Below are 13,372 nucleotides of genomic sequence, written 5' to 3'. Positions count from 1 at the left end.
TCTGTTGTCCTACGTCCCTGTCTGCGCGTTGCCTTCACTGCGACGCATTCTCTTGTATTTCGTTTCGCTTTAATTTCGTAGCTAGAAAACAAAAATCAAAGAAAGCAGCTGCGAAAATGCCGCAGTATAAGGCGAACATCATCGCCCAGTGCAGTAAGACTAGCCGACGGCGCCCACATTTCATTCAGCTATGATTCGGACACGGGCTCCACTGTTCGCGTTTCGTTTGCCAGAGACGGAATATCTGCAACTGAAGTAATGCCAGACAACATAGATACCTTCCACATCGATAAGTGTTTTGTCTTTTACTATCGACTAAGATTCCGCTAAGATGCGAGTAAATCGTCGGTATTTTCACCTTGCATTGACGGTGAGGAACACCGTAGAAAAACCGGGAGTCGCGAAACCAATTATTTATTAAGCGTAACTGTGCGCACAAAACGAATTTTACTCGGGCTGAATGATAGCACCGAGAATATACGTGTAGTTCGTCGGAAAAATCCTCTGCCTCTCAAGCACGTCGGTCATGCATAAATGTTTACTGGAAGATTCCGGCGTTATCGCATGTGCTCAAGCGCCTTACAGAATGTGGAACAGTATTCTCGTCACGCATGCAATCTGATTACACGTGACTCTACTACAACATAGACAACAGATAAAATCAGCGTGGGTGACTCCGAATGTTCTGATAAATGCAAGCCCAGCATGAGCCGTGCGATAACTTATAATTTCTTAACCGATCAAACGCGTACACAGAAGATTAACAGTACATGTGTTATTGCACCCATCTTAAAATTTATCCTCCGATTACTATGAGCAGCGCACGAGAGCAAAAAACAAAAGACGTTGTAAAGAATAAAATGGAAATTACTAAGTTCATTAGCTACAGGCCTGAGCTTGACTTGACTTCGCTATGGGCGTGACTTAAGGGCCTGAGCGGCGCCGCTTTGATTGCGTGCCACCCGGCACTACATCTAAGTTGCTTTATGATCGCGCATGCGCACTCTGTGCCAAGGATGAAAGGGAACCAATAAGACGTTGGGCATCTGGGCAACTCGAATGAAATCGTAAAGTCCATCTGGAAAAAAACAGGCGACAGAGTGCGCCGCTATGTCGACGCTAAAGTGCTAATATTCGAACACTTGAAGAGGCGTCGCAGTGACCTGTGCTGTGCGGACACCGAATCGTAACAGCAAATTTAAGGAAAGCACTCGCCCGGCCATAAACCGTAGGCACAAACATGTGTTTAACACTGGTTCTTTCGTTCAGAAGTTTTAAGGCTTGCCCGGGAGATGTTGGCAATGGTGGCGCAGTTAGTGAACACATAGAATGACCAGAACCCGACTCAATGTTTATACGAGGGCGAATCAGGAAGTCTTGTTCTCTATTGTTTAGCCGAATTGCGGCTGTAAATGCGAATTCAACATATCCATTCCCAACGGTGAACCTTTTTTGCACCGGCCCAACCTTAATCTGCCGGTAGCTCCGTGGCACGGCGCTTCTGTCGTTTGGTGAAGATGGCGGTTGTGCTTCACATGTCCACGCAGTACGGCGAAGAAAGTGTGATTTGTTTTCTATGAGGCAAAGGAGGAACCCCCATGGAAATTCACAAGTAAATGCAGCTCACCTATGTGGGAAAGTATCTCGCTTTGAGAAGTGTGACGTGGCAGTGTTGTGAATTCCCAAAAGGGCCGTGAAGGCTTGCTTGAAAATAAACGTTCGGGGAGGCCACGTGCGTCCCTTTCTGACTACCGAGGCCTCTGCACTGTAGTGCTGCGATGAGACACATGTCGGAACTACATGGGAAAATAGTGTAAGGTACGTACAATGCTACCTATACTTGTAGTTACCTTATGTACCTTATTTTGGCTAATAAAAAATAGGGGCAAGGACTTTCTGATTCGCCCTCGTACACACATATTTGTTTCCGCACCTTGTCATCTGAAACCAGGAGCGACTTGTGACAGGTCTCTCGTAGGGGCGTTGCAGCGAGGGTAGCATGGTCGCGTGGTGGTGATGTTGTTGCGTCCTTTCCTTCGTTTCTTAGCAAATGTGCATGTTTTTCACCCCGTTCATTTTTTGTTGATTGGGTGAACAGGAGACCACCATTGATGGCTCAGTGCATCAAGGTCGCCACACACTACTGGTCTATGGACCAAAGCATCTTTCTTGTGGAAGGATGCCAGCTTCCTTCGCGCAAGGTTCCTACCTTCTGCTCAAAGACCAACCCAGGGAAGCAACACTTTTTCTGTTCTATTATCCTATCGGCAGCTTCTCGAATGATCGGTTAGAGCAATGAATAATGAGCTACGACCCGGTGTGTCGAGGGGTGTCTGCGCCCTGAAACAATATGTGCATAGCCATTTCCGGTTTCCGTGAACGAATTCAAGACTACGGCATTACTCTACAGGCATTCCGCGCCCAGATAACCTGCTCAGCAACACATGTAAAAATCTGTGAGGCGTAGTTTGTGCAAGACTTCCTTGTGAAGACGTACAAGTATGTCACTGATGTTGAGAGGGTTAAGATCACCCCTAAAGTTTCCGCAATAAAGCCTGCCGGAGTTTCGTTTTAATTTCTTAACGTCCGAGCTAGTTATCGCAAAAGTTAGACGGCAATCACAAATAACAACGGCTGCTAATTTCTCTCCTTTACAGCTCTTTAGCTGTACCAAATGATTCAGGAGCACTGCACGCAGCTCGTAGGCCAGAGTTAGGGGGTAGAAATCCCTATGCGGCCAAAAACCCGCCCATTTAGCTAATGGTTAAAGATATCCCCTCACCTGATTCGGGGCTGATTGCGTGTGTGTCTGGAAGTGGAACGTTATAGAAATCTGTGGCCGTACTTCCCAGGTGTATATTGTCCCACTGTATATTCTGTAAGGGTAGAAGCCATTCTTTAACGAGTTAGTTGGCATTTGAGGAACGTATTTCGCAATTAGGAGGCCCGTGATGCGCGGTCCGTGTACGTAAAATTAAAGTTTATTTTGTTTCTTAGCGCTGCTGTTGCTGTCTTGTACACCGCGTCGGGAGGTGGTTCAGAGTGCGCATATACATGGCAGGAGCGTGGTAGGCAGTAAAGGCGAATCGAGAAACTCGTTTGCGTTGCACGAGTTGCGTAACTGTCATAGCTTGATGACTTCCGCCTGGTTTTAATGCACTGCGCGTTGTTGTGCTCTGATCACTCTTATGAACTGAATTATGGGGTTTTACGTGCCAAAACCACTTTCTGATTATGAGGCACGCCGTAGTGGAGGACTCTGGAAATTTCGACCACCTGGGGTTTTTTAACGAGCACCTAAATCTAAGCACACGGGTGATTTCGCATTTCGCCCCCATCGAAATTCGGCCGCCGTGGCCGGGATAACCACTCTTATGTCCGTGCTGTATAAAGCAGCAATGGTGTTGCCAGAATAAACAGCTGAAACTAGGCAATGTTGGTTTCTGTACCTTGTTACCCCGTGTAGCACAGTTTTCCTGCCAGCTCAAGGACCATTTCCGCCAAGGAGCTGGGGTTGTCAAGCGCACAGATAGTGCCCGAGGTGCCGGTGAAACATTGCGGATTCACTTGACGCTTGAAAGACCTCCTCTAGACATCCTCTCTCGACGGAACATTTTCTTGCACGTGGGCATATTGTTGGCATTTCCGTTAGCTCGGGGTTTGTAGCTATCCTAGTGACGATTGACTAAGTGACGTATGAGTGACGTCAGTGCTTTCTTTTAGCACAGGCTCACTCCTGCTCGCTTCAGTGTGTTTTGATTTGTGTATAGAGCCTTCACGCAATGCTAAAGAACTGTTTCTTGCCAAAATGCCTCACCTCAAAAATTTTTTCGACCCAACCGAGTTCGAGGGACATAAGCGTAAGCACCCTAAGGCCTCCTGCAGTCGTCATGTGACTCAGACACCACAGACCCGTGTTGCACTTCTGGAATTAAAATTAGTAATAATTAATAGATGGCCCGAACCTGCAAACGACGTTACTTCAATATAATAGAATATTTCATCTACAACAAACACCGTATAGTTCCCGCTGCACACGTGACCAGCTGGCACCACGTTGGAGCGGTCACTATTTTCGCTCCGGAAACTAATATGCGTTGTGGCTGCCAGAATTTCCTTTTTCTAGTAAGAAAGGCCCTGCCGTCAATTTGCGTCGTGATCCGCGAGGCACTGCTGCAAGAATTGCAAAAATCCTGCTCAAGGAATGGTCGTTTCCCACGTGTCGGCATCACCGCATTATTCTATGAGACAATCATTATCTCTCCATTTCATCAGAAGGACAATCATGAACGCAATTGCATAATCTTGACTTCTGAACCATGAAGACAGGACCACATTTCTGAACGGTGTGTTGTGGTACAAGTTTAATGCTTGACAGACGCTGCCGCAGTAGAAAGAAAAATTTTAATGTAAGTGCATGGCCTATCGCCGACAAGACAAGGAAGTTCTTTCAGCAACTAGAGCTGATAGAGCATTGAAGTTCACTACACGCGGGAATTCTGCAGATTAGCCTCAAGAAGTCAATCAACGGGTACATTTAGCGAGCATGCTTCAGTGCAGTCGTTCGTGGAAGAATCCAACGATTGCCTTAGTAAATGCCCTCTTCGGGGATATGGCTTTTGAAGTTCGCCCAGAGGAGGAGCCTGCTCGGGTCACATCGCAAGGTGCTCTATATTGACATTGATTCATCGTAAGAAAGCTATAACAACAATATACACCGGTGGCCAACGTTGTCCTCCAGTAAACTTCGTGGTTACTGCCTGAATGACGCCTTCACCTCCTTGTCAAATGAGGCGCCTTTCCAGGAAGTGCTTACCTTTCAGACAAAGCATGCGTTCTCTGATGTATATAAAGGCAAATTAAATTTTCCTCTTCGTTTCAATTGTGTGTGTCTGAGATATGGTCGCTTTATTTAGATTCATGTTTTGCCGATACATTTACGGTGTTGAAAATCTAAGCATAAACCCTCCTAACAGCTGTAATTGCAAAGATGTAGTTGGCGCCGCGCACACGCGCACGCGTCGAGGGCCATAAAAGTTATCTTCGCTAAACATTTTTTTGTTGGTGTTAGAAAATATTGATCGGAAGCAGTCTACAATGTTGTACCTACTCGCGGTTAATTATAAATAAAGGAAAAGAAAATTATGTCCAACGAGTACAGTTGTGGGCATTGTGTAAAAACAGGTGTGTACAGGGTGAAGTGTAAAACTCCAATGACAGGTGTAAGTGCTGACTGTTTTTTTTTCGGTTCATCCGTGAGCTTGTGGCATAATGGAAAACTGCAAAACGCATGCGTGAGAAGCGACGTGAAGTACGCACCTATTCGGTAACACAGCAGCAGCCTCAATTAGCAACAAAGTCCGGGATGGCGCGCCAAAAAGCTTCAGCTTAAGCACAAAAAGACCACCATAATTGCAGTGTCTCACCCTGAACTGTCTTTCGATGTGGTTTAGGCTTCGTGAATGTCCACTGGGCCCGTGATTGGAGTTATGCTACTGCTCCTAGACATGTGAGACGCATTTTTCTCGTTTCTGTGTTTAGCCACGGCCTACGCTACGAATGGAGAACACATGCCAGACCGCGGACACTGAAGCCCGGTTGCTATCCTTGGGAGTGATGACGCCATAATCGTAAATTATGTTTCACACTCAGCACTAGTGAAGTGAGCTGATACATAAAACGATGAAATAAGCAAACAAGCTCTGACATGTTGATCGGCGAATGCACGAAGGATCAAATCTGGCTAGTCCGGCTGGCCGACGACGCCCCCAAGACCAAAGCTGAGGAAGGGAGGTTCCTCTTGGGCTAGCCTCCCGGCGCCCGCTCTTCTTGAGTCAAGCCAGGAGCTTGAATAAAGTTTTATTTCTCTCTATCACCATGATTACATTTCAGGGTGCCCGAATGATAGATTAAAAGGCTTAGTTGGTAGTGCAGAAGTAAGCCAGTTGAAAACGCGGCGAAATTAACGTGCCGGACACAAGTGTTCTTCGAAGATTAGAGAAGCTGTAATAGATCTTAAGGAAAAGATAAAGATGGTTGAATTTTCGGCATAGAGCTACACACATGCTCGAAGTGTTCACCAAGAGTACATGCATGGTCTTCTAGGCTCCCTTCTCAGCCATTGAGCAGGGTCTACGGATGAGTTCCCTGCTATTGTGAGCTTGTTAACACAGGCCCGACTTGTATCTCGTGTGTGCAGGACCTTTTGCGAGAGAGAAACAGCGCCAGCTTGTTCTCCAGCTTGCCCTTACGTCGGCCTACACTTTGACTTACCTCTTCCGATTCGATAAAGTTTTACGCGTTTGGGTATCGATGAAAAGTGCTCCATGCTTTGATTAATTTTTTTCGCGCCTTTTCGCACTCCTCATTTCCTTACTTTTGCATGCATTGTCATTTGCTCGCACAATGAACTGTTCTACTTTGTCAGTAATAAAATGCTGAGGTATGCCAATGCGTTATCCATGCCAAGTTCGCGTATGAAGTATCAAATTAGGCGTGTTGACTGTTTAAAATACGACCAATTGACCCAAGCTAGCTTCAATATAATAACATGCGGAGAAGAAGGGTGTTGCTGCATTAGAGTAGACGCTACTGTGAATTGGTCATTGCCGAACAAGATTTTATAACATTCCTTTACAAGTAGGGAAGAAGTCCATTCGAACTAAGCGCTGAATCAATAGAAGAATCTGAATTGTACGATACTTTGCAATGGGTAGTCTCCTCTTTATTTAATAACCACTCACCGGAGGTTAGGGGAACTTGCTCTGCGCGCTTACCTATCGCCTTGCACCAAGAGTCTCCCTACAAACTGTTGAGCTTTCTACTCCCCAGCCATAACATCCTATTTTCATTATTACACATTTAAATTGAAGCCAAAGAGAAGGAATTGTAGCCAATCCATTATTTAGAATTACTTGTATGGACGCTGTCACGAGGCGCGTTTTGAATTGTAGACGATAAGTGACAGACTCGTCTGCACAAATACTGCCACACCACCCAATGAGGCAATGCCATCGTCAAGGTGTTTTCAGGAGATGGCCTATCAACGGAGGAAGTTTGATTGCAGTTTAAATGCTTCGCCTGGGCTCTAAAATACCTTAGGCTTATGTTCAAATAATAGTTTGGTAAGGTCATCAAGGTTGCGAATTAGCCATCTCGCATTGCAATATATTATCGTAAACGCCATAATAGTACTAATAAAAGGAAAGTGTTCCACGCGCCAGGGTAGATTTGAAGTTTGTGTTCCCTTTGTCTTGATCGATGATTTTTTTTTGTTTTTGCCGCGATCAAGTGAAATATGCCAGTTTTTAGGAACCAGCGGCTCGAAAGTGGTGTCCCTTGCCTTCTCGGAGGCTCTGGATACCCGCGCTTGCAGGCTGTTCGTGCGTGTTTCGGGTGTTGACGTAGCCCGACGGTTCTGGAGTCGCCTAGCTCTCTCGTAGAGTGGGCGAAGATGATTTAACGATTGCCGCCAATGGCTCGCTGTGCAGAGACCGGGCAAGTAACGTTGGCCTGTGCAACGTTGCCCCCTGACCCTTCCCATTAGCGAGGGCTGCGTAGTGAAAAACTGAGCACCATTTATGTGCTTACTCAAGCGAGATATTCCCTTTGACATTTAGGGTGACGACCTCTTTTTCCTTTCTTTCTCCATTTTGCACATGATCCTGATTATGCTACGTGGTCCCCATCTCAGTTCACACATTGCAATGGGGTGTGTGAGCGAACCGGTCCGAGGGGTGGCTTTGTACAGCCCATTTTGCACAGGTGAGCTGGCTACTGCCGCTATATTTATCCGCACGCGCTTTTCATGCATCAGTGTTGTATGCTGGTGATCGGAATATCTCGAGGTTTCGCGAGACTGGTTAGCATCTCGTACGCTAGTTTGTCACGAACCTCCAGCGAGAGGTCTCCGCTGACCATTTTCATCACCTTATAGCCCGCGCCTAGGGTGTCAGTTAAAGAACTGCCAGCAACAACACGAGAAATTGTACTAGATTTGTTTTCATATTCTCACTGTTTACTGCATGGAAACGGGCGAGTGAAAAAGGTGCTAAGATCATTGCTATGTCCCCCTTTTTTTAGGGGGCGGTGATCAGGTTGTGAAGTAAAAGATGGGCTTCTTGTATCTTTGATGCGGTTCTCATACCTCGGCCCCCCCGTGCGGAGTCCAATTTGGGGACACAGTTGGACTCATTTAGGACATGCAAGAGTCCACATGCGAACTGTACATTGCTACTATAAGCCGAATAACTATATCCAGGAGTGGGTACGCTTCACAAGCGTAAACCGAAACCACCAGAGAAAGACGGGAAAAAAGTGTGAAGGCAGGACGTGACAGAGAGAAGGGAAAGACGACAGAAAAAAAGGTCGAAGATGGAGACAGGAAAAGGCAACTGCCAATTTTCGCTCGATAGGTCAGTCTGTGGTTTTATTTATTTATTTATTTATTTCATAATACCCCTAAGAGCTCCCGAAGGGGTATTACATAGGGGGAACGGATACATGAAAAAATGCGAGCTTTGCGCGTTACGGAAAAAAACAACTAAGGTACACAAACGTTATAGAAAAGTCTTACAAAAAACACAAAAGTTATACAAAAGTACGAAGCCTAGTAAAATACACAAGTAGAACAATATACGAAATACATTAGTGAAGTAGACATCAGATAGAAAATACAAAACTCTTTGAGAAAACAAATTAAGCGTATTAAATAGGCACAATGTAAAACAAGTAAAATGAGGTGTTGCTCGAAACTGCGTCAGTTGACACCTTAACAAATTCATGAGACCTCAATACACTTGGACAATCTACACGCAGAAGGATAAAACAAATGATCAAACATTATATACACTGAACAACGTACGAAGAAATGTTAAAAGAGTACATGACAGATATTTACACGTAACTATTGTGTAAATGTTCCTGAAAGGTTGCGAAATCGGTTTGAGTAGCAGTGCGTGATGGCAGGTTATTCCATGCAACAATTGTTCGGGGAACAAAGGAGTTAGCATATTTAGCTGAGCGACAACTTATGCGTTTTATCTTCAAGATATGGTCTGTGCGTGTAAAGAAGGCTGTCGCTGGTTCGAAGATCGGTGAATGTGCGGATGATGATAGTTTGTGCAGCAGCAAGAGGCGGGCAATTCTGCGGTGTTCAGATAAGTCGTCAAGCTGAGAGCGAGCTTTTAGTGCTGAAATGCTAGTATAGGGTGAATAATCAGAAAAAAATGAAACGGGCCTCGCGGTTTTGCAGTGATTCGATTTCTTGGGTGATATATGTATGACAAGGATCCCAGATAGCTGATGCATACTCGATTTTGGGGCGTATTAATGTGATGTATGCTAGTATGCGTAGTTTAGCTGGAGTGTGCTTAAGGTTGTGTTTGAGGAGGCGTAATGAGCGGTTAGCTGTTGCAAACGTCAGGCGCATGTGATGATGCCACGTTAGATCAGACTGTAAGTGAACACAAAGGTACTTCTATGAAGTTGTAAGTTAAATTATGTTGTTATATATTACGTACAATGTTGGAATACGGTGGTTGCGCCTAGTAAATGACAATAACTTCGTTTTAGCTGTATTAAGAGTCATCAACCATGTCGAACGCCATGTGCTATTAGCGTTAAGATCGGTTTGACGAGTATCTTTGTCATTGTCGCATGAAATTAATCGATATATTACGCAGTCATCGGCAAAAATTCTGATGTGGGAAGACACAGTTAGGCAGGTCATTATTATAGATTAAGAAAAGTAAAGGGCCAAGAACGCTGCCCTGCGGAACACCGTAGGTTACTTTGGTAGGACAGGAATTAGTTCTTAACAGACGTGTATTGTACTCTGGATGAGAGGAAATCCTTAATTCATCCAATAACGGTTGGGTGTATGTCAAGGTTAATTAGCTTCAGTACAAGTGTATGGTGAGCAACGTGATAGAAAGCTTTTGAGAAATCCAGGAAGATAGCATCAACTTTAAACCCTAGGTCTAGGTATGAATGTAGGTAATGTAAAAAGCCGGCTAACTGTGTTTCGCATGAATAACCCCGACGAAACCAATGTTGGCAATCAATAATAAACTTACTAATTTAATAATAATTTATTACTAAACCTAATAATTACGATTACTTCTCTAATGACTAATTAAGTACATGCTAAGTCCAAGCCAAAAGTGTTTGGTGCCCCTTCTGAGGGGCATTTAAAGGCCCCGACCGCTCAACCGCTGTGATAGCCTTTTCCACGGACGGTTACACCGAGTACGGCAAGGCACGGAATGGTCGTACCCCAATGCGCTGGGTTCTTTGACATCACGGCGCACCAAGCACATGATGGCCTAGACGCCCCTGGTGGATCATTTATCCGGCAACCACAGCCTCGTGCATTGTTTGATCTGGAGGACAATACGAATTGCTGTCCCCCAGATATTCGGACCTTGCCGTTGGGTGCGGGTGTTGGCCGAGGTTGAGGAGGACGTCGGGGTGAAAACTTGAGGTTTATTTACATTATTTACAGTGAGAGTACAAAGAAATTAACAGTCATAAAATCACTACGGGCCGGTAGCAACTCGGACGCTGCAGCCCGTGGCAAGAAGCTCGAAAGAGATGAATGAAGAAATGCTCTCTTGCTGCTCCCGGTCTCTAGCTTTTAACCCCTTCGGTGTCTCGAAGTCCCGTCACGTTCGGCCAATCGGCGAGCCCGCTCAGGTGGCATCATTTTCGGCCAATAGTAGGCGCCCGTGCGAGTGTACGTCACATTCGGCTCAGAGGGTCACTCCTTGGGCTCCAATTGTCCCAGGAAATATTTGTCTGCGGTATTGCCTTCCCGGTCTGCAACTGCCTTCACAAAAGCAGACGGTGGGGGATTGCTCGCAGGGCTTCACGGTGCATTACGGCCGTCGTTGCCTCGTGCCTAGCAAGTGCCGTCACAATAGGCGGATGGGGGGAGACGGTTTGATTTCGAGCGAACTTTGAGAGCTGCAAACCAGCTTCGCTCGGGACCAAGGTTACCTGGAATCGCGGCGGGCTCCCTTTTCACTTTCAGGAAGAGTCAAGCAGAGGGACAATAGCTCCCCACGGGGCGCACGAGGCGGGGGACGTCAACTTGTTTGGAAGTGCCGCGCCTCGGGAGCGTGGTAGACGTGCTTATGCGCCCCGTAATTAGGTGTAACGCGATTCGATGTGGTCTGGTCAACTCGAAGTAGGCTCAGGAAAAGGTCCCGTATCTAACAGCATACACAGCGGAATGGACGTTAAACGTCACGGTAAATTAATGTAATACTTTTTCTGAGCGTTGCATAGTTCTCCTTTGGTCCCATCTCGTGCTCCATCAACATGGGGCACCTGCATTGCCCTAGGAGGTACTCCTCATAATTCTAGCTTTTGAAGACGGCCTCTGCGAACGCTCCATTTTGTTGTTGCTTTAGATATTTCGTCACCGAAGGAAACTGAATTTCTTATTGCGTTGCGTTTCTTTTATATTTAGAGGTGTTCTGTGCAGATAGGCAATCGCCGCATTAGTAGTTGTTGAACACGAAGTGGCGGTCTGCTACTCGCTTCTTGTCATATTGCGCACAACTGGAAAGCACATGACTGGGGTGGACGTCAGCTTCCTTTTAGTTTAGGATACCACTGACACAACTGATCTGTTCTTTAAGCCATCTTTTTGTGGTGCTTACAAGTAACCAAGCCAGTGAAGCCCAATCGCCAAGCCATGTCTATTTCTCTTGCAATATTTTAGTACATTGCTTAGTACGGAGATCGGCACTTTCATGAGTGAAGGCAGTACTTTTAGATGACGTGAGCAGCACATTAGTCGGAAGCTAGAAAACGCGTTCTTTTTATGGGAAACTTGAGTTTCCGTCTCCATTCTGTGTATTTTTTTCTGGATGACGTCATGCATTTGGGCAGCAGTAGGTTGGGATTTACGGTTTTGTCACCTAAAACAGATAAAAAACCCAACACGCCAACTAACAATGGCCCCAGCTCATGTAACTCGCTACATTTGTCTGATTCATCTTTCCATGGTTTCGACTATTCGGTATTCACATGACTTCTGGGGGCAATCTTTAAGCGGCTGATAGGTATTCCCTTCGGTTTGGATCCACCACATGAGCTCCCGGATTTTTACCTTGCCATCTAATTCCACGAGTAAATAATGTGTTCATCAGAGAAACAAAAGTCTGCGTGTCTCCAGTGTGTCCGCAATTTTTACATGTCTTTCCGTATACCATTCCGAGCTTTGCCGGTGCTCTTGCACGTTCGAGAATATGTTACGCAAGGAACCTTGGCACGTCAAATCGTTGACATTTTCATTTCGCTTTCCGATTGGGGACCATCAGAATCTAGCGGGCAGCGTAAGCACGTGTTGTACAGAAAAATATCCTTTAACCATTATAATTTGGTGTGAGTGTGTTCTTTTCTTATATGTGTTCCTTTATTACAATGCCTCTAAATACCTACGTAATGGTTCACATACTCACTAAACGAAACCTTGTTTCCTGCGACACTACTCCATCGAACATCTTTTCCACATCCCCAAGTGTAGTGTAAGGGAAGTCAAGAAGCCCTAGTTAAAAGCATCTCGTTGCCTTTCATTCCTTGCCCCTCCCCCACCCCTAGCTCTTTTTTTTTCGCTTCCATGTCGCAATGCGCTAAAATGTGTCCTATCCGTGTGAAATGAGACGAGAACCATGAAACGCATGTCAAAACTACAAAGGCCGACCCACACAGGGCGAACTTCGCTGACGAACTTTCGGCGGCGAACGCCGGCCGGGCGTCGCGGCGGCGTTCTAATGTTCTAAATAGGGAAGCTGCCTTTTCGAATATGCTCTTAAAACTCGGTGTAGAGAAGTCCCCAGGGCCAAATGACATACCAAACGCATTTATTAAGAGATACGCAGAATGGGTCTCAAAATACTTGTTTGTACTCTTCTCTAGATCACTATCTGAGGGGGCAAGTTCCGGACGACTGGGGAATTGCCAGAGTAAAACCTGTCCTTGAGAATGGGAGGAAAGACTGTATACAGAACTATCGTCCGATTTCCTTAACTTGTAGCGCATGTAAACTTTTAGAACATATTATGAATAACTACATAATGCAGTTTCTTGACAAACATATTATTTTAACAAAGTATCAACATGGATTTCGACAAGGTTATTATATGCGTACCCAGCTACAGAAATTATACATGACATTAAAATGTCATCGCGTGCTTGGAATGCAGGGTCTTACCATTTCAAGGTATATCTCTCTTATATGGTCCATGGCAGATCACTAGATGGAAAGGTCAGTCTAAGAAGCACAGTTGGCATTTGTTTTGATTTCCAGGACAGCAGCACACCGGATTTGTGATGCTCTGTGTTGAGCACAGTGCCTCAACAC

The 13,372-nt window shown here is 45.5% G+C and overlaps 1 protein-coding gene across 4 annotated transcripts in view; it reads left to right on the top strand.

The window, feature by feature from the left end:
• The window catches only part of LOC129381709 (uncharacterized), a 98,312-nt gene that overhangs the window by 50,398 nt on the left and 34,542 nt on the right, over positions 1-13,372 (top strand). The window contains exon 4 of one of the 4 annotated variants that reach the window (XM_055064773.1): positions 7,694-7,886. The exons of 2 other annotated variants lie outside the window; for them this stretch is intronic. In XM_055064773.1, coding sequence (XP_054920748.1) covers positions 7,694-7,719 — 26 coding nt within the window. In that variant the 3' untranslated portion in view covers positions 7,720-7,886. Of the gene's footprint in view, positions 1-2,098; positions 2,228-7,693; positions 7,887-13,372 lie in introns of those variants that run through there. One more of the 4 variants, XM_055064774.2, reaches the window with a different exon arrangement.

Source organism: Dermacentor andersoni, chromosome 11, assembly GCF_023375885.2.
Source record: "Dermacentor andersoni chromosome 11, qqDerAnde1_hic_scaffold, whole genome shotgun sequence".
NCBI lineage: Eukaryota > Metazoa > Arthropoda > Arachnida > Ixodida > Ixodidae > Dermacentor > Dermacentor andersoni.
Note: the sequence above shows the minus strand (reverse complement) of the source record. Positions and strands in the feature narration are given on the sequence as shown.